The sequence below is a fragment of the Lissotriton helveticus genome, chromosome 3_2 (assembly GCF_964261635.1).
Source record: "Lissotriton helveticus chromosome 3_2, aLisHel1.1, whole genome shotgun sequence".
Lineage (NCBI taxonomy): Eukaryota > Metazoa > Chordata > Amphibia > Caudata > Salamandridae > Lissotriton > Lissotriton helveticus.
Window position 1 is genome coordinate 78,714,879 of NC_136062.1, and position 22,176 is coordinate 78,737,054.

The window sequence follows — 22,176 nt, forward strand, 5'->3', positions numbered from 1 at the left end:
ACTGGCCCAGACACTCTTAAAGGCAAAGCTAGCAAATTATAGAATGGCAGATTAATCCAAAGAGGCAATGCGACTAATGCACAAATGAGCGGACGAGCGCTACGGAGCACAAGCAGGCACCAGTTCGATTACAGGCAGCAAAGCAATGCGAGCAGCACAACGATACCCAGGAGAGACCAGGGGCCGTGGGGAGCGACCGCTTCTGATGGAGTCAGGACGGTCACTTAATGCCCTATGTGGCCAGTGTTCACCAGAGAATATTTTAGTTAAACTTGTCATAGGTAGCCATGTGATCAATAAAATAAGTGCACAAAGTACCTTTAAGCTAGAAACATTTTTTCGTGCTATCAATATACAAATTATGCAGATGATCGATTATGTGACAAATGCGGCAAATTCATAATTATGAGACAAACTGCCTACCTGCAGAACCACCTAATTTTAGTTGCTCTGATCATGATACATTCGGTTACTCTCTATTTTTTCAGTTGAGGACAAATCTGCATACAGATACCAGGATACAATTCTATGGGACTGGTCACAGGACATCTTCCACACTTTACCTTCGTTCATCACGATTTCCAGATTGCTTTCCCAAGTCTGAAGTAAAAAAGCTGCTCTATCGATAACTCCCTCTAGAAATATCAGAACGGCTCTCGGGTCACTAGCAATTCTCTAAAAATTCCCCTCTTTACAATTCCCAGTGTGGCTCCCAGTTTTCTTGCGCCTTTCAAGAGATTCCCATGTTTTCTTCTGTTTTCCTTTCCTCCACCAGAATCCTTAGGCCCAACCTCACAAATTAGTTACAGTTCTATCGCTGAGATTTACAACATGGTAAATGTCAAGATGTCCTGATCTACCTCATGGTATGGACACCGATTCACCAAAATGATATCACAGAAAACTTTGTGTAATACATGTCAAATGTTATTAGTTTCAAGAGAAGGTTATAGTGCCACAAAATAAAGACCAACCACACTACAAAGTATCATGAGTTCAAGTACCATTTTTATTCGATCTAAAGAAATTAGACCATAATAGCGCACCAAAAAAGTACATACAAATATAGTAATAACATCCCACGTCATTTACAATACATATAAAAACAATTCATTTCATTTCACATATAAGGAGAGAAGAAGAGTGTAAGAATCTCAGGTCAGGGTCGCCCATGCATTCTTAGTCAAATCTATTATAGTTCATAATAACGGGTTAATTGTGTTTTTTTGTTAAAAGCCATATTTTATAATATATATCATATAAAATAATAACAGGTTAATAAAAGGCATATGTCATCTGATCGCTAATCCAGTATCATACAGAGCTACTCGCATCATGTATTGGGATGTTTTTTCTAGCATAAAAAACACGACAATCCACAACAAATACCAATGTTGGGTAATGTTTGTAGAAAGAAATAGGCCGGACAACATTGAGTGAACCGTAATGTCATTAAAATGCTTAAAATATAGCTTTTCCTCCAATTTTATAGAATTTGCATAAGAGTACGACGTGCATTATGCTCTGTATCATTTTATTGTCACAAGGCTAATTACCCAAATTGGAAGATTAGCCATTGCGTTCAGGAAAACTAACCATCCGGAGAAAGATGTCCATTCTAAAACATGTCAGAACAAATCTGTGCCTTGAGTAGGGTACAACTTTCAAGTATGGCTGCATATCATAAGTGGTTAAGATAAGCTGATTTCTCAGAACATTGGGCTTTAACAGTTCGGCAGACAGTCTAATGTTCTCTAAATGCGTAATGCATTCGGATTTTAGATCTTTCCTTCCAATTCCTACTAGAGATTAGGGTTATAAAAATAGTCTGGACACCCCAGGTCTTGAAAGAAACGCTGTATGTATGTCAGCTAGTATGCAGAGCTGATTTTAAAAACAGTCCTCTATGATAGCACGGTTTAAAGCAGTATGTTCTGATATCCACATTTTGTGCCACAGTAACATAGGTTGAGTCTTAATTAAGTCAGTAAGGAACGGGGCTCCCAATTCAGCATATCATACAAATGTAGAGGTGCTTTTGGGTGTGGCAAGCAGATACTTCAGGACCTCATTTTCCTGTAATTGTAACGCCGTACATTTTGTATGCCCCCATATACCTATATATATATATATTCACTGAAAAAACCATAGGTTATAGACCATATATAGTTAGGAATTAGCATTTACAAAACCTTATTTTACTCACACAAAACCATTGAAATTCCATATATAGTTAGTTGCACTAACTATATATCGCGCACCCGCAATCCACTGCTGATGATGTCACATATTACATCATTCATGACATGGTCAGTGACATCACTGATGACATCACTGATGACATCTCAAATGACATCACTGATGACATCATCTAGTGTCTGTGTGTTTTTGTAAAGTTTAAATACGTTTTACATATTGAAGAATGACTGGATGTATGGAAGACTGAGTGTGTGTGTGGCTGGCTGGGAGGTGTGTGACTGTGCATATCAATGTGTACTTGTATCAGTGATTGTATAAGAGAGTAAGTATGTGTTAGTATATGTGTGAAAAGTATGGTGTTCTGTGTTTAACTATAGATGAGGAAATCGAAGTGTGATTGATTCTTCACAGGACTGACTAGGTGTATGAGTGCATATGATAGTGTTCTAATAATAACTGACTGTATGTATGAGTAATTGTATGGGTGAATGAGTGAATGTGTGTGTAGACGTACGAATCAGTGAGTGCGTATGTAGTAACTGGTATTGGTGTGTCATGATGTCATCAGTGATGTCATTTGAGATGTCATCAGTGATGTCATTTCAGATGTCATTAGTGATGTCATCAGTGATGTCACTGAAGTATGGTGTTCTGTGTTTAACTGTATAGATGAAGAAATGGAAGTGTGATTGATTCTTTACAGGACTGACTTGGTGTGTGAGTAACTCCATGGATGAGTGGCAGTGTGTGACTGTCTGCATAGGTGTATGAGTGCATATGATAGTGTTGTAATAACAAGTGACTGTATGTATGAGTCATTGTATGGGTGAATGAGTGAATGTGTGTGTAGACGTAGGAATCAGTGAGTGCGTATGTAGTAACTGGTATTGGTGTGTCATGATGTCATCAGTGATGTCATTTGAGATGTCATCAGTGATGTCATCAGTGATGTCATTTGAGATGTCATCAGTGATGTCATCAGTGATGTCACTGACCATGTCATGAATGATGTAATATGTGACATCATCAGCAGTGGATTGCGGGTGCGCGATATATAGTTAGTGCAACTAACTATATATGGAATTTCAATGGTTTTGTGTGAGTAAAATAAGGTTTTGTAAATGCTAATTCCTAACTATATATGGTCTATAACCTATGGTTTTTTTCAGTGAATTTTCAAGGTTTGGTAAATGCTAATTCCTAACTATATATGGTCTATAACCTATGGTTTTTTCAGTGAATTTCATTGGTTTTTTAACAGCTAATATCTGTAGCTGTAAAATGTATTCTTCTTTAAATCCAAAAATATATTTTATATGTTTATGAATAATTTTTTTTTTAAATATTTTTTTTTCTTCGTTCCCGCTTCGCGAATCGGGAAGCTTCCCGTTAGCTGACCTTGATGCCGCGAAATAGACCGCGAGCCGGTAAACGTTTCTTTACCGCAAGTGCCGCGTTAGAAAACAACATCGTGACGCCTCCCGTCCGCATGACGTTTCACGTTGTCGCGGGATACGTCATATGACGTGCTACGTTAGCGAACTGGTACGCGAAGCGAGTCGCAAAGCGCAGGTTTCTGGAAGCAAACCGGGAGGCCCTGCAAAGCGCTTAACGTAAACACAGCAAGTCATGTGACTTGGTAATAACACTTTTCATTGGTTCATTTCACTTTTGGTTTCCTAATGATGTAAGACTAGGTCATATAATCTAAAATGAACACTTTTGATTGGTTGAGAACTCTTGTTTTTCCCAAATGATGAAAATCCCTCCTTCTTTCCTCACTCTGACTTTCATCATTGTGAGAGAAAGACCCTTTGTGATCACTGAGCAATGGCTTCTTTAGTAGCTTCAGCTGGTGCTTCCCCACCACCTCCACCACATCCAAGGAAGAGTGGACCACCTGCTCAAGTTATAATTCAGCAAGAAGAGGAAGAAGAGGAACAGGAGGAAGAGCACGAAGAGAGGCAGTTTTTGCCTGAGGAACCCAGGACGTCTCACCGGAAAGAAAACTTCATTTGGCAATTTTTTAAAATTCCCCAAAGGTCAGAAAAAAGTAAATGCAAGATACGTAACTTGCCTTATATGTCAAGATAGACTGTCCAGAGGAACCGAGAAAAAATACAGTTTCGGAAACTACACAATGCATCGCCATATGACTAGGTGGCATCCTAACAACTACAGTGCTGCACAGTTTCGGAACGACCTAGATAATCTCCCTATTATGGCCAGAAGATCTGTTGTACCGGAAGTAACGAGACCAGAGGGCAGGGAGATGGTGCCAAATATACAAATGAGATTTGGTGAAGTAAAACACATCTGCGTATTTTGCGATGGATTCATTTGCTACGGAGAAAGAAGCATCACTCTGATCAACAGAGCTATTGACTATCATATGCAAGTTTGTACGAAACGCCCAAAATAATAAATACTTTTTTTTTGTTTTGTTGCTCCTGTTGAGCCCTTTACAATGAATCATTTTCATTGCCCCCTCCAAGAAAAACCCCCAAAAATATAAAACTGTTCAGAAAAATTCAAAAAAAGTAAAAAAATGTTCTGAAAAATAATAAAAAAAATATAAAACAACAAAAACAATAAAAAAAAAGTTCTTTTCAGAACTACCTCCCCGTTATTAAAAAATTGGTACAATATTTGGAACTGTGCCAACCTCTATTTCTCTTAGTTCGCTTCCCAGTTCGCTCGCCGGTACGCGAACCGGAAGCGAACCAAAAACAGTAAGTATAAGGGAAGGAAACAGAGACTTATGTTAAAAGAAAGACAGCTATAGGGGAGTAAACTAGAGATACTATTACCCGTAATCCACTGCTGATGATGTCACATATTACATCATTCATGACATGCTCAGTGACATCATCAGCAGAGGATTGCGGGTTTTTTGACAACGTGCCTTATCCACGGTTTAATAACGCTGCCTTTTGCTTTATATAAGTTTTCAAATTGTATGAAATATATACCAATAGGTCGTTATGAACCTTTAGGTAGTGCTTTTCTTCATGAGGTCTGGTCGCTTCCATACACATACAGATGTTTCAAAGATGATCAAGAAGTTTATCTGAATGGAGAGGAATGCACTGAGACGCCAGATCATTCACTAATGTGTAGGCACATACAGTTACACGGTTCATGCAACAAACACCGACCAAATATGGCTTGCGTGTTGCAAGGCACGCCAGTTCCTGCTATCATCCCCACGTTCAAGTTGTTGGAAAATGGTAGTTATTTGATGCTCAATAATGAAGATTGTTCTGAGTTAATTAAAAGTATTCCTTTTATGGTAACAGTAAGTGAACGGGTTATTTGCTGCAGAAATGTTCTATTTCCTCCCACACATGAACATAGGGAGTTTTCAATCTGGCCACAAGTACCAACCTTGGGAGAGATTTCAACGGCATGGCAAGAATAAGAGCTCTTTTGTCTCAGAGAGAGGTGGCCTTGAGTTCGGCCCGTGAAACTTTCGTGCTTCACATAGCGAACACCCGTACAGAGGTGCAGACCCTTCTCAATTCAGATTTGCCTTTCAATTTTAGCAAGATGGTTCGGACTATCTTTAACGCATCCTCCACAAAGGCCCTGGCGCACTTTTTTAAAGTTGTTACCAGTGGTCTCGTGACTTCATTTGAGAAAATCTTTGGAGTCATCCCTGCTTTCTTTCATTCTATTTTCTCCACTCTGCTTCGTGGATTGGCATTTTTACTTGCATTACCAGCGGACGCTCTTGTGCTTTTTTACATTTTTAAATATGGATGTCCCTCCTATGCAACCTCCCACCCTGCAGCTGCTGACACTGTTCCGCAATCGCATGCTAGAATATTATGGCACAATGCCGTTGGCGATATTAAGCACGGCATATGGATTATCTTTTCGATTCTCCTACTTCACCTGTGTCCAGCCTGTATTTCACTGCCTGACCTGTGATTTCGATTGGGCCATTGATTTGTGTCTCTGCGGACCGGTTTCTCCTGACGTCGACTTTAATCAGCTGATGACTCCTATCATTACTCACGAGTTGGTTTGTCCTGGCGAAAGGATTATGGCTGTGGCATTGATGCATGGACTACTTGGTCCCTGGAATTTACTGGCGGCAGCACAGTCTTTCTTGGAACAGAGCTTTCTTGAAAACCCACCGAGCTGTCCTCTGATGGTGATAGAGGATCCGGTGCTGGGAGAGCACGTATGTTCTTTTCCGCTTTTAAATTGGATGGCTGAACTGTTTTCGGATGAAGACGGTGACTTCCTATTGGAGGCTGTTGCAGCTTATTTTGCATACACAGTTATGTCATAGACCTTTTTCATGTTTGATATGCTGAGTACTAGCATTTCATTGACAATTCATTGAATTATTTGTCAAGTTTTTATTATTTAGCTTGCCTATTGGCTTAAGACTCGATAAAGTACTTGGCTGTTTTATTTTTCTTTAGCATTAAATTTTCCTAGTTTTTAATGCTTTACCTTGCGGACCGTCCACATATAAACTTGCAATCTGCTCTCATGAGATGGCACTTCTATTATCTTATTCAGTTCGTTTCCGGATCATGGGGAGGTGTCATCTAGGTCCTGGATATCTTTACACCGTGTTAAGTTAGCATGGGCTCATTACCGGTTTAAACGCCATTTTTCCTTTTTTGCAACTTCTGCACACGACACTTAGTTGTTGCTTTAGCTTTCCACCTAGTAGTTCATCGTGGTTTACATGAGAATAATATGTTATTGCTCTACTATCTGCTTTGCTTGTTAAACTATATCTGTACAGCGAGTGCTAAAGTTTCAAGAACAACACGATACAGAATTGTTATGAGGTCTGATCTCCACGACTTCATACTCATAACATAAGTGCAACTTCTGCCAATTCTGGGCATGAGGCGGGTTTTATATTGCTTTGCCGAACACACATACACAACAGTTGATGCGGTTCACATGAAGAGAGAGCTGGTGTATGCTGATGTGATTCCTTCAAATCTAAGACACTAAAGTATGGGCACGCCCTAAACCAACACAAAGAGACCTTCTTAGCAAATAATATAATATGTGTATTAGGGAGGGTGAGATATAAGCAGCCGCGGGCCGTGGAGGGAGTTACGGTGAGGCAGGGAGGCGGGGAGGGGGAGAAGCAGGGTGGAGCCCTCTCTACCCTGCCCCTCCCCCTCCCCGCCTCCCTGCCCCACCGTAACTCCCTCCACGGCCCGCGGCTGCTTATAAGTGTTGCTAACTCTTATTCATTTACAGCATGTTAACATACTGTCACCATTCGCTTTTTATGTACTAGTAACTATGCTGGTAATTTTGCTACTGATAATATGTGTACTTGTATTCTCCACCCTGCTTCTCCCCCTCCCCGCCTCCCTGCCTCACCGTAACTCCCTCCACGGCCCGCGGCTGCTTATAAGTGTTGCTAACTCTTATTCATTTACAGCATGTTAACATACTATCACCATTCGCTTTTTATGTACTAGTAACTATGCTGGTAATTTTGCTACTGATAATATGTGTACTTGTATTATCTAAGATACTACGCCTGAGAAGACGGCATTAGTAAATAAACATTTCAAATACACATGTGTTCTTCTTAACTCCATGTTCTGGTTTCTAAGAAATATATAACGACCGACTGTTCATGAGTTCCACGTATCCTGAGGTACTATAAGTTCATATTCTGGATTGTCTAAACATTGAGAGTTTGTTATATCCAATGTGACACTGTACCTAGCTTGCTAAGGGGTTTTTGATTACTAACGTGAGTTTTGGGACACCCTAATTCGCCGAGGTTCCAATCCTCTGTCCACAGTTCTGTGTGAGAACAGAAACCCTGCGACAGGGGCACCCCCGACCCTTGCTGGAGCTTCATCACACTTGCGATACAACTCCAGCAATGCGCCACCTTTACGGCACAGATACATCACGCATCTGTGCTGTTTTTGCCCCATGATGCGCCGCATTGTAAATGCAGCACACCATAGATGACGGAACAGCGGCACAGAATGACTAACACATCCCTGGTGATGCGCCAGTCATCATAAATGTATCCCTATGCTTCTTATCTTGTTAGAGATGAACCGCCATATGTATCATCAAAGTTTTTTGCATTTCCTAAATAGCGAACTTTAAGGAATAAATAGCGATTCTTTACCATTCCTAGTTTGCGATTAGCTATTTGCTAATTACAAATTACCCATTCATTTCCTTCATTTCCATAGGGTGGTTGGACTCACTTTTAGCTCGAACGGCTGAATGGATTTCCACGAAACTTGGCAAAATTGTAGGGACTGGTAGCCCGATGTGCCTTTGCTATGTCTCAAGATATATGCTCCAGTGGTTTTCACGAAAATTAACTTTGAAAAATATATATTGGGCTACATTGGCCTATATATATGTTGGAGCCCAAATGTAGCCCAATGTAGCCCAATGAAGCCCAATGTAGCCCAATGTAGCCCAAAGATGGCCGCCAGACACACAAAAAAACAAATGTAGCCCAAATATCAGCCAGATGTAGCCCAACTATAGCCCAGTGACAGAATGACCAATCAGCTTCGCAAACCTCCGTTACGCGAAGCGGAGCGCTGTTACAGATATATATCTTTTTTTGAACGTTAATTTCTCAAAATCCACTGGAGCACATATATTGAGACCTAGCAAAGGCACATCGGGCTACCAGTCCCTAATATTTTGCCAAGTTTCGTGCAAATCCATTCAGCCGTTCAATTATTATTATTATTATTTTTTTTGCCCCGCGGGGCCCTTTTAAAACCTCCACATCAAACCTAGGGGGTCAGCGAGGATCTACTATGCCCCCTTATGGTCATTTCCCCCTTCGTTTTGGCCTCCTCTTGTCTCTCGATCCTACCGAGAGACAAGATGGCGGCCGCTACGGACTTTTTGGAATGTTGACAGACGCCAGAGAACCAATCAGCTTCGCTTCACAAAGCTCCGTTGCGCGCAAAGTACGCGTCCTGGGACGCTGCCCGGTCCGCTGTTACAGATATATATCTTTTTTTAAACGTTAATTTCTCAAAATCCACTGGAGCACATATATTGAGACCTACAAAAGGCACATCGGGCTACCAGTCCCTACAATTTTGCCAAGTTTCGTGCAAATCCATTCAGCCGTTCGGGCTAAAAGTGAGGCCAACCGCCCTATGGAAAACTCAATGTTAAAAACACGTTTTGGGACCCCCCTTTTTTCTCGGCCCCCCCTTGATGAACCTCCCCCAAATTTTCAAGGGCTGCTCAGAAACAAAATGTGCCATTTTCCTGAAAATTTCAGCCAATTCCGCCCACAAACGCCAAAGTTATTAGACATAGAATTTTCAAAAATCCCATAGATAAAAAATCCTAACTATATATACCTACTGGCGACCGCCAGTAGGTAATATATGATGATATGCTAAAGCATTTAGCCTTGTAGATCATTAGCATCTCTTTGGTGGGGGGTTTGTGCCCAACCTAGGGGCAAATATTTGTAGAGCCATAAAGCCACTTCTAAACCAAAGTGCCCTGGTCAAGATAGCACTATTCCGTCTACCTTCTTTGTTAAATAAAACTCCCAAGTATGCAAAATTGTTTGTACATTCTATGTTGGTACCAAGATTACAATATCCCGATAGATGTCAGTTTTCCTCCGGTACTTCATTATAAATGTTTTTGATTGATTCACTAGCAGATCAAGGTCCTGCATAAAGTCAACAAAATCATTAAGTACTGACTGTAGGCCGAGACGGGTACGGACCAGTAAAACAGCATCATCAGCGTAGAGAAGGACAGGTAGAGGGCGATGGCCCACCTGAGCTAGATCTTTGGAGTGTAAGGTCAGGGATGTGCTTATGTAATTTATGTAAAGTGAGAAGAGAAAAGGTGCTAAGACGCAGCCCTGTCTTACCCCTTGCTCCATGCTGAAAGGCTGAGTACATTCACCCGTAATCCCACATCTGACCCTGGCTTTCGTACCCGTGTACAGGCCTCTCAAAAAGGCAAAGATCGATGTCTTCGCTCCCAAATCTGACATAATTTTCCATAACTTGGATTAAGTTACGCAGTCAAAAGCAGACGACTGGTCTACAAATCCCAGGTATAAGTTCCCTCTCTTGATATTAATGTATTTTCCCAGTAGCATGCTCAAATTGGGTCCCTGTTCTACTGTCCCCACCCTGGTACGAAACCCATATTGGAGATCGGACAAAATATCCTTAGATTCAGCACACTCTTGAAGTCTGTTTAAAAGAATTCTACCTGCTATCTTCACTAGGGAGTCAAGCAATGAGATCGGCCTGTAGCAGGCAGGGTTATTTTGTCACCTTTTTTGAAAGATCGGTACGATTATTTAATCAGCCCATATGGGGAGAAAGCCTATGTTACAGCAGGCCCTCAAAACAACAGTTAATACGGGTCCCCACAGGGCACTGTTGACCTTGTACAGGTCCACAGGGATAGCATCAGAACCAGGTGCATTACCCCCTTTACTCACATTTATTGCTCTATTAACTTCCTCCAAGCTAAAGGTTGTAATAATGCAATCTGTCCAGAAGCTATACCTTCATTATATTTAGCTGCCTGTACAGAATCTAATGTAGGGGAAGGTAGAGAAAAGATTCCAGAGAAATGTTTTACCCAATCGTCATCAAGTATCGCAACCACGATACCAGGACGAGTATCCTCCCTCAATGGTGGTGCATAGTTAACTACCTTCCAGAATGCATTGTTGTCTTTGTTGATACTGGCTTCAAATAAGGCGTCCCATGCCTCCTCTCTTAGTAGTGCTTTCCTTTGTTTCATCGCCTGTTTATAGGCTAATCTGCAGCACTGGACCTCTACTATACTTCGTGGATTTTTGTGTAAGGCCTCCTTTATTCTCTTTTTAGTCATAGGTCATAATGAGTCGAACTAACCACTTCTCTCACTTTTAGTGTTCCTAGTGGTATGGAGACTCTCCTTCACAGGCTGTGAGATTGCCAAAAAGGCATTGGTAATATCCTTGGGCTGTAAAGTGCTGTTTAGACAAATCTCAAAGACTTTCAATTGTGCTGCAGATTAGTTGTTTTAATAGCTCCTCTGGGTCAATCTGTTGCCACTGTAGGGAATAGCCATTAAGAGTAGCTAGCTTGAGTTCTCCAGGATGGGCAAAGCTCTGACTGAGCAGTTTTCTAAATAGAGGTCCAGATGAAATTTGTAGAGACTGTGGAGAGTGATCGCTCAGTGGAATAGAGTGGGTATGAAAATTAAAAGCATGGGTAGCAAAATTGTTCAATAACAGAACATAATCAATAATACTGTAAGCGTTTCTCCCATTAAAAGTTCAACTAAATGGGGCATATGGGGATGACATTTTATTTGAGAATGATAGATCTAATTTATACATGAGTTCATTTAGTTTATCTCCATATCGATTGTGAAATAAATTAGTTTGGCCCAAGCCATCTAAATCAATCATGCTACAAATGTTTTTAGAGGGTAAACTACATAATTAAATGTTAAAGTCGCCACCCCCCCAACCCCCCATAAAATTGAGACCTTCTTCCGACAACTGTTGTCCATCCTTTCCAGGTCCTTATCCAGATTATATAAATGTGTTGTTATTTCACAGCTTGAAGTGTTATTATACAAGTTAATCACTGCTAGCCTAGCCGGACCTGAGCCTTCACAGACAATTAGTTGGTAGTAGGGATTAACCAATTCTTTAGTTATTCTTACAGATTGTAGGTTATTAGAAACAAAAATTGATAAACCACCTTTTGATCTTCCCTGTATAGTAAGAACAGCGTGTACGTGGTACGTTCTGAACCCATTCATGAATTAATGGTACCGTAGTGCGTAGCTCACTAAGAAATGTATTGACAAATCATAAGGAAAAGCGAAATAAGAGACTTAAAAAACAATAGTCGTTATGTCCTCTTGTATTCACTGATATGGACCATATATCAAAAATGTTATTGGATTAAATGATACCTTAATACCTTTTAATTGTTTCAGAAGTAAGGCAATATTACTCGTGTAGAGCACCCAGGTGAAAGTTTTATTCAAACACATATTTTATAGTAATCACAAAAATGAAACATGGTAACAGCGTACTTAAAAAACATTTTTTTTCAAGTTAATCAGAAGGGTGCACATTGCACTGCTGAATGTATTTATTTTACAGGACCTAAATGGTTATGTTCTGGTCGCAGTCTTTGTAAACTGTAGAAAACAAAGCGCTCAGCAAGATATATTTTAGCTTCTGTTCTTGGCATTGATTTTGATATCTCTTACAGCCAGTGATTGCAAAGGCAGTACCAGGGGTTGCAAAGGGCAGGCCAAGGGTAGCAGCTGCTACACCTGCAAACCCCTAAATGAGGTCCATGGCCTACCTCAGGAACTTTGACAGACTATATGGACTCCAGGTCAGATCTGCATTGCCAAACTTATGTCATGAAGATGTGGATTGGTATTTTTTTACAATTTCGGCTGATATCACATAAATAACTACCTTGCTAACTTTATGATGTCTCTTGTGATATCCTACAGAATGCTTAACGCCAAATGTTTCAACTCTCTTAGAAGATAATAAACTGGATAGTAAAGCAACAGAAGATCTATTATTAGAATGGTGAGTTCTAAAGAGTATGCCCTTCATTATGCCGCGTTAGTCTGGTTTAAAATGTTACTTTATGATGTGCGGTAATAACACACTATCCCTTAAAGCAGAGTGAGAAGACTCACAATATTTCTGTGATTAAAAGCTTTCAAAAGTTTATTTGTAGTCAAGAGTTTTATAGAAAATGTTATCCTTCAAAAGTCAATTTCCCCATATCGAAAACAATAACTATGCCAGCAATTAATACTTTGACTTACAAAGTTACCCATACATGTGCTGTGTTCGATGATTACAGGAATTTAGATTTAGGGTTGATAATCTGAGTAGGTTCTCCTCCTCTTAGATTTTGATATCTCTTCACAAACTTTTATCATCAACTGTTCCCACCTGTTGAGTAAAACGGGTTATGAGATTGATCAAGACACCCACTAAAGTCCTTGTTTTGAGTGGAACAGGACAAACTAGTAAAAAAAAAGCATGGTTAAAAACGCTGCTACGCTAAGGCCAAGATATCATCTAGGCAGTTTGTGGTCAGTAATGACGTCATGTATGTATAAGAAATCAGCTGCTTTAATGGAGCATCCACACACAGGTAAAACAAATCATAACTGACATGGAATGCATACTGGAACTTGGAATGCTAAGAAAGAATATAACACAAAGGACCATTGATAAAGAGGTAAGTACCAAGCAAGATAGGAGAGCTATAGAATACATAGTGAGTGAAAGCAAACCTTAACACTGACTAATGACTATTAACTTACAACATGTGTTACTCCCGAGCCCATGCTTTTCAGATCAGATCATAATGAGAAACAACGTGCAATTTTGGTCACACTCAGAAGCAACAAAAAAAATACTGTACTCTGCATTCTAATTTGTCAGTGCAAATTCATACAAGCAACACCTTTAGGTACCTGCATCGGGCAAAATTCTACTTCAAATGAGAAATCTAGTACAAAAAACAATTTTGCCTTATTTCACAATTACCAAAGGACTTGTAATGATCCTGCACCTGTTTCAAAGTACATTCAACTAAGAGAACCAGGGCCACTAAAGTTCTTTTAGGGCAACCCATGCTCTGATCAGAAAATTTGTCGCAACATTCTTTTAAAACTTTTTATTGGAAGCTGGTGATGCATCCCTTTATGTCATATGTCACAGGGATATGAAATTCCTACAGCTGACACCGAGGACACATTGTTTGGGGCAAGGGCCACAAGTGTTCATGTGTTTTTTGTCCTTGAGACAAGTAAGCCCAACCCCCTGCAGCACAAACCCTTTGGCTGTCAGTTTTCAGTTCCACCTTATGGGTCAGGGAAGGACACTGTCAGCAGTTAAGGTAACCTTTTTGTCCATATGTTAATGCTGTTCAAATTTGATTTGTGTTTCATTAATTGAAAGCCTTTATTATTAGGGTGCGCGCTCTAAGTAAATGTTGTGATCTCTGACTGAACTACTGACAGTGGCTCCAGTATAAAAATGTGTACACACGTTTTCAAAGTTTAGCAATATGAGGCTATGTATAATGCTCCCAGAATGCTCTCTGATTTGATGCAAATATTTGATAAAGTGTGAAAGCAAGATTGATGATTCTTTGCTTTCAAAATAAAATGTTCATTAGAAAATGAAAGAAGGAAAAAAACATTTAGCTAAACTACTGGAACATATCAGGTACCATTTCTTTGCAGCATCATTTAGTAACATGTGTTGATGTATGCTAGTATTTCCCAAAAATATTCATAATGGAAAAAGCATTGTAACCAGTTTCAATAAGATTATGAGAAACAAAAATAAACAAGCACTGGCAAAGCCAATAGGTCTGAAATTGGTGGCCAGCTTTTTAGTTTTGTCAATGTGTGAATTGTTTTGGCAAGGTTTTTGTAAAACCTTATTGATGTGGGAGCTGCCGGGACCTCACTATCATAACAAACACTGGCAAAAGCAAAAATTGTTTTTTGGCCTCAAAAAGCACACACTGCCACAGTAGGTAATGGCACTGAACAAAACTACTCTGTATGCCGATATGTTCCTTGAGAAAGAGAAGAATGCTTTCACACACAGTGAAGCCAGCCGAAACAGAGAGAGAGATTGAAATTTAATAAACGTAAAAGGTCATGGTCAACGCCAGACCACATTTGGGGCCCAATTATTAAAAAAAATCTCAAAAGTGCACCCATGGTATATGCCCTTGCAAGTGCAGCTATACAGCTTTCGTGAATTCCCAACAATTTACATAAGTAGGACAAGAAATAGTACTGCTAGAAAATATTTGCCAACTGCATTTAAGCATGAGCAAATATATATGTGTAGATTTGCTCATAAGAAAATCTGAGTGTTTGCATGCTTCCTTTCCGTCCAACCACTTTTTTCTCAACTCTGGAAGAAGGCTTACGGCTGCCATTGGCATGAGTATACATTTCCAACATTTCTCAGTATGGGAAAAGATTAGAGAAGTGCTGTTGAAAACCCATAAAACATGCAAGTTAGTAGGTTTGCACAGACTAAAAAGGGCATTCTAACCCTGCCACTATTGCTTACGACTACTTTCAGCTGCAGTATGTAGATCTGTGGAAACGTGGCAACATAAGGGGATTTCAAGTATTCAAACATTACTATCATATGAGCCCTGGCATAATCAGAGAGGCTATATCAGAGCCTTTATTTAATGAGATTGCTGCCATAATTTGTCGCTGAACTACATGGCACCAAAGGGACAAGTGGATTTTCTAACAGGACAAGTATATTTATGAAGCAACCTGCCCCAAGGAAAAGTAGATATTTTATTCAATTCCACACCCCTGATGTCAATATGCTTCAAACAAGTATAACAAGAGCTTCCGCTCTTGCACTAAAACACACATTTTACAATAAAATTAGTACAGGAAGTCCAGACTCTATAGTGGAAAGACAACTAGCCTACTTCCACCTCTTTATTAAAAAAACACTGCAAATCTGACCCTTGTGCAAACCCTTATTTTCATTGGGGTCGGAATCACGAGTTCTTCACTTTAGGACCCCTGTTAATTACTAGGTGCGATAAAATACATGGACCACTTTAAATGTGACCAGGTCAAAGCTTCTGGAATTAAACACTAAAACAAGGCATCGTATCTACTGGATCTTGTAGATTACGGTGCAGTAAGTACCAAAATCCATTTCATGTCCTATCTGTACTGCAAAACTTGCACCAGGTGTTATAAACACATCTGATAAATTACAAACCCCACACTGTGTTGCTGAGAAAAATTCTGAATACCCCTGGGGTGCTTTTAAATTGGGTCTCAGTGTCTTTACATTAGATTTAGAGATCACAGTTGATCTAAGTCTAGATGTCACGAAAGTAGTTTGCTGAGCAGCAGCTTTGTTTTTGACGGCAGTGGGTATTCAAATGTTCCTCTATCATCTTGTAGAAATTGTAACCTACTTACATCAGCAAAATAGGAGCTGTAGGCTTCTGTTGGGACATGAGGAATGCCCCCCCCTCCATGTTAAAGGACATGTACCGAAACCCTAAGTGCTAAACTGCTAGTCAATCTGGTATCCTGACTTTACTTTTGACTTAAGAATACATTAAATTCTATACGTATGATGCAGGCCTAGGTGCAAAATTGACAGAGAGGCTCAGAGCCTGGCTGTGAGCTCACGGAAGGGTGTCAATAGATTACCCTTGGCTGGGCACGAGACTACCATTGGTGTCTCTTTCCCATATACAGTGAGTGCTAGTGGCAGCGCACCATGCTTTTTACCTGTTAATAAAAATGGCTGTGATGCCTACAGACCTGCTTGAGGAAAGTTTCAGTCATATATCCCTGTGTGATAGTCGTGTGAGTGTACCTGTAAAGTGCATAGTAGCAAGACTCCATCCTGTTTGCAAGTGTGTTATGTATGCTGTTACTGATGGGATTGATTTTGGATTCCTTCTGGTCTGACATCACACAAGACGGGAGGTTGAAAAACAGTCCCCAGAAAGTAAAAATGTATTGCCTGCATGCCTGAGGAACAAGTTGCAAGTCTGGACAGAGAAGTGTGGAGAGATGGAGACAGAACTACCTGTAGAAATTCTATGTGATCTTTCTAGCAAAGTATTGCTGATGAATCCTTCCAGAGCATTGCATTTTGTTAATGGTGGCTATATGGCATGAGTAAGCAGAAGCAGTTGCTGGTGAAAGAGATCTATCTGGGCAGAGGCTGGACCTTCCCATTCCTTTGAGTGGCCTGTCTCGTAAGGCTGATGAGAGCTTGGTGAAAAGCTTCACATTTACTGTGTTTACATTACATTGTGGGTTATCCTTCTTGGAGCCATCATTACTACTAAGACAACCTGCTGTGAGGAGCGACCTTGCGCAAAGAGTATTTCTGTGCTGCTGCGGAAAAACGATCCATAAAAAGAAACCAGGCCAAACCAGTTTCTAAACCAGACAGCGAACCCACATCCCCTGTCTGAAAATACTGTAAAAAGAGGGTCCCAAACTTTCCTTCTTTGTTCCAGTTCAAGCTGCTTCACTGCCTGAGGAGTAGAGCTGCTTTGTTGTTGGACTGATACTGCTGATAGCCAATATGCTGAAAGTGAGGGGACATTGCCTGGCGTCTGCAAGCCTTGCTGGTAAAAGCTGTGGGTCTGCCAGTAACACCAGGAGATTCCTGCCCGCTGAGAAGGGAGAAGAGTCTTTGCTCGCAGGAGTCTGCCTGCTGTGGAGGAAACCCTAATTGCCAAACCTGGTCTTTGTAATGGCTGGAGAGAGCAGGGGAAATGTGGTAGAGCGCCGGGAAGACCTAGGAAATGCTCGAGTCTCCCTGACCAGCTGCTGAGTTAAGTATGATTGAGGAGAGGCCGTCACTGACTTGAAAGTGCCAACCACAAAGTAGAAATTAAAAAATCTAAATAAAGTCATCAAAAAAAGTAATCATAAACCGCCAGAGAGGAAGAGACAGATATCCTGCAGTTACTCTCTCTACCCTTGTCCCACTTCAGCGTTTCACCAGCAGCTTAGACCGAAGGAAGAAGATCCTTCCACAGCAACTGCCAGTGCAGACTTCTTTGTTGGGTCTTCGTTGAGCTATAGACGCACTAGTTGGCAGACCATGGAGAGGAGACAGAGTCGCCCAATATAGCAATGGAGTTTTCAACAGCTCTACACCTTCCCAACCAGCACATCCATGCTCCACAATCTGAAGTACACACCACATCAAGTAATTCCATACTCCTGAGAAACACTGACTGAGCTTTTGGCTTAGTGGGTCAATTTATCAAACACTGCTATCGCAGCACAAGAAGTGAACAGACCTTCAGACAAACTGTTTTAAACTGTTAGTAGTTTTTTATAAACTGGACCAGTTTACAAAACACTTGGATGTTTCTATCCTACAACATAGGCTGCACCTGAGCTTTAATTGTGAAACTACCATATTTTCCTTCAGAACAGAAATAACATTGTAGACCTGCTTGTGCATCACTCTAGAGTTGCTGATACTTTTCTTTTTTTCTGAAAAAAAATAATCTTTCGGCTAGACATTACATTAATGCATCTATTGTGTATCTATTTTTAGTTCGGAGTCTCTACCCTGATCTTCACTACATCCTGGAGACAGCTCATAATATCAGTGGCAAACAACTTCAACCACCACCACTGGGCCACAGTAGTCCTCGTGTGCCCTGTGGCACGACGAATGGAACGTGACAGCTCCAAAGGCTTTTGGGGGATGTAATTTATGTCCTTTGAATTTAGAGCTCTTTAAAACGTATTTTTTTCATATAAAAAGATGGATTTTTTTGTTTACTCGCAGAAGAAAGGCATTTTTTAACTACGGAGCTGTGCGTATGATTTTCGTAGTCCTCACGGGGGTTATTGTTTCAAAAGAAGTGCTTGGAGCCCGTCTTAATTTTCAGCGCACTATCTACTGTCCATCATTCTCTTTAGTCTGATGCACACTACACTGCCATTTTTTCTACATCTATATCTGTGTACTTTTAATAACACACTTGCCCGGGCGAGCGCTTCCTCCTACTGCCACCACATACCCTCCTTCCTGCCCTCACCAGGCCGCTCCTCTCCAATCCCCAGCTGTCCCTGCACCCCCTCCAGTGTCAGCCAGCCAGCCCTGCGCCATCTGCCGACCCCCTCCATACTCCTCCAGGACCAGACTTCGTTCCCTTCCCCCGCCAGGACGAAGCCATCGCGGCAGACCCTTTCAGCCCCTGACGCCCCCTCCATACAGCTACTCGCTCCCCGCGTTCCTTACCGTTACGCCATACTTCAGCGCGATGCCCTGCAGCGTGTCCCCGGAGCTGACGGGGTGCTCGGCGTACCTCTCGACCCAGGCGGCCGCCGTCACGCTGGCCGTGCTGCCGTAGGAGCGTGTTTTGGTGCGTGCCAGGCTCAAGGACAGTTCGGCCTCGGATTCAGACTCGGAGCCGGAGCGCGGGTAGACGGGTAGGCCCACCCGGCCCCCCGCCGCCCTCAGAGCCTGTGGAGACTCCGCCATGTTCCGAAGGGAAGGCGCCGTGTCTCAGGCTGACACAGAGGGCCGCAACGCCGGGCTTGGCGGAGAAGAGCCTCCCGAGCACACTGGCCGCGGCAGGGAGAGCAGGCGGCAGCGCGTCATGTGCATCCCAGCAGCCGCCGAAGGAACACGGTAACGGTGAGAACCCCAGGCTGTGTACGGAGCCGGAGCAGCAATGTGACACCAGGGCTCTAATGGAGAATGCCAGGGGGCAAAGGGGGGCCGCGGCATCAGGGATCGAGACGGCAGTCTACACCCTGTAACCCACGGGAGAGGCACACCACAGCCTGGGAAGGATACTGCAGCCTTAAGGGCGATAAATAAACCGCCTGCTACAAGTGCTTCAGCTTCGCGAGAGACACTAACAGCCTTCTGAAGGACACGCACTGTTTGCTGCTCCAAGTTTGCAGTATCAATAAAACTATAAGTAAAATTGTACAGTAATGCACCATAAGAAATATTGTGGCAGAAACAGCACAACAGAAACTACACCTACTGTGAAAATGCAGTGCACACATTTAGCACAAATGAAATACCCCATGTATAATGAATGAATGTTTTATTGCATAATTACCTGAAATCATTGCAAATTGCGACACAGTATCTAAAAGTATTAATTAAAACAGGTCTCACACCTTTTGTAAACAGGAATTTTGCCCTAAAATACGTGGTTTAAAATTTGTATGTATAAAAACAAAGAGAAGGCATGAGTTTCCGCTCTGAGAGCCAAGATATCTGAAATTGATACAGCGGTTATCATTAATAAAATATTAGAAATAAACCACACAACAACAAGAGCAATAACACTATGAATACACCTGTAAAGTAAGAAATCCAGTAAACTTATAAAATTAAGGAGTTTAATGGACTAAAGGCACAGCGCAACCGACAGGTTGGCAGAAAAGATAAAACTGTCAAGTCCAGAATCTGGAACATAGAACCAGGAAAGTACACGCAGGTACATGGTTCTAGTTCCAAGAAATAAATAATAAAATGCAATACACAATGTAACACATCTCATTCCTACAGGGAAAAAAAACAATAAAAGAAGGAGGGAAGGATAAAGGGGAAAGAAAAGAAGAAGGGAAAAAAAAATAAGATTATGACAAAAATCTAGAGGGTAATACAACAGGTCTGGAATTACTCTTAACTCTGTAAGCAATGGATTGAGAAGAGTGTGAACTTTGTTGAAGATTTTCATTAAGATCATTGTGCGATTTCATAAATTTACACTTGGCAACTTTTCTTATGTTCCAAACCCTTCCATCTTGAGTGATAATTGAATTTTTACACACCTTTACAATTTTAATAGGATTACCAAACTTGGAAGAGCCTTTGGATGGAAAACCAGTTTTTTTTATTCTCACCACTTCAAAACTAGGAATTTTCACTTTCATATTATAATCAAATAATGCTTTAATTTTGTTTAATTTAGTTTCCACGCGTTTAGCAACTTGACTAATGTCCACTTGATCAACATCTTTGTTGATTTTTTTAACCCACCAAGGACATGTCTGTAATGGGTTCTCTGCCTTTGAGAAGCTGAAAGGTACTTACTTCAGTGACAGAATGTGGAGGAACTCGGTACATCCATAATCTTTTCCTCACTACATCTCTCCAAGAGTCGCCAGACCTAAAATCAACTTCAACTGCATCTTTAAGAACGTGGTTAAATCGTTCAACTTGACCATTTTCTTTTGGTTCATAGAGAGAAGTAGTAAGATGTTTAATACCACATGAACAAAGGAAATTCTTAATTTTTTGTGAAATGAGTTGAACTCCATTGTCCGTAACTAAAGTTTCTGGTGAACCTTCTCGTGCAAAAATCTCTTTAAGGAAAGAAATAATTACTAGGGTGGTAACATTCACAACAAACTTGACTTCCGGCCATTTAGAATGGTAATCTATCAGCACTAGAGCAAAACGGGCATTGTAAGGAAGATGATGGAATGGACCAGAAATGTCGAAAGCTACCTTTTGCCACGGATGTTCTGGCCAGGAAACTGGATTGAGGGGAGCAGAAAAACTCTAAGCATCTTATCACTGCTTATACATTCAGAACACTCTCTAACCGTTCTGTCTACCATTCTGTCAAGTCCAGGCCACCAAAAATTTCCCCTAATGAGGCGTTTCATAGAGGACATACCTAATTGTGCTTGGTGAGCAAGAGTAAGAATTTTCCCTTGTAACGAGACAGAAGGAATTATCTTTCCCCCCTTAAAAAGTAACCTACCAATTGCTTCCATTTTTGTTGATACTTGACAAAAAGGGGCAAAATCTGCTATGGTGGATTTATCCTTGGGCCAACCATTCTCCAAACAATCAAAAATAAATTGAGACACACAATCTTTCTCCATCTCTGACATCCATTCAGATTCAGACAAACCATTAAACTCATTAGAAACAAAATCTTTGACAGTAGATACAATTTCCTTCTCTTGTTCATTCGAGTTCAAATCCTGATTGGAACAAGGCAACCTGGAAAGGAAATCGGCAATGACATTACTTTTACCCGGAACATACAATACTTCAATATCATATTCTTGTAGTTTGGAAGATAGCCGGGCTATACGAGCAGTAGAATTCCATCCACCACCAGGGGATAAGATTCCAACCAAAGGCTTGTGATCTGTTTTGAGAATGAATCTGTTCCCCCATATATAATTCCGAAAATGTTCTACAGCCCAAATACAAGCTAGTAATTCTCTCTCTATAACCGCAAACTTCCTTTCAGTAGCAGATAATGTCCTAGACGCGAAAGCAACACACCATTCCTCCTTCCCTGAGGTTTGCCTCAAACAGCTCCTAGCCCATAACAGCTGGCATCAGCCGTAATAATGCACTTTTATTAAGGGAAAATTACTTCAAAGTGAGAGCATTTACAATTTCATCTT

General features: G+C 41.0%; 1 protein-coding gene across 1 annotated transcript in view; it reads right to left on the minus strand.

The window, feature by feature from the left end:
• The window catches only part of LYSMD2 (LysM domain containing 2), a 271,404-nt gene extending 251,521 nt beyond the window's left edge, over positions 1-19,883 (minus strand). Inside the window, exon 1 of the mRNA XM_078684831.1 lies at positions 19,022-19,883. Within this exon, the coding sequence (XP_078540957.1) occupies positions 19,022-19,264 (243 nt within the window). The 5' untranslated portion in view covers positions 19,265-19,883. The remainder of the gene's footprint in view (positions 1-19,021) is intronic.
• Positions 19,884-22,176: the final 2,293 nt, after the last annotated feature.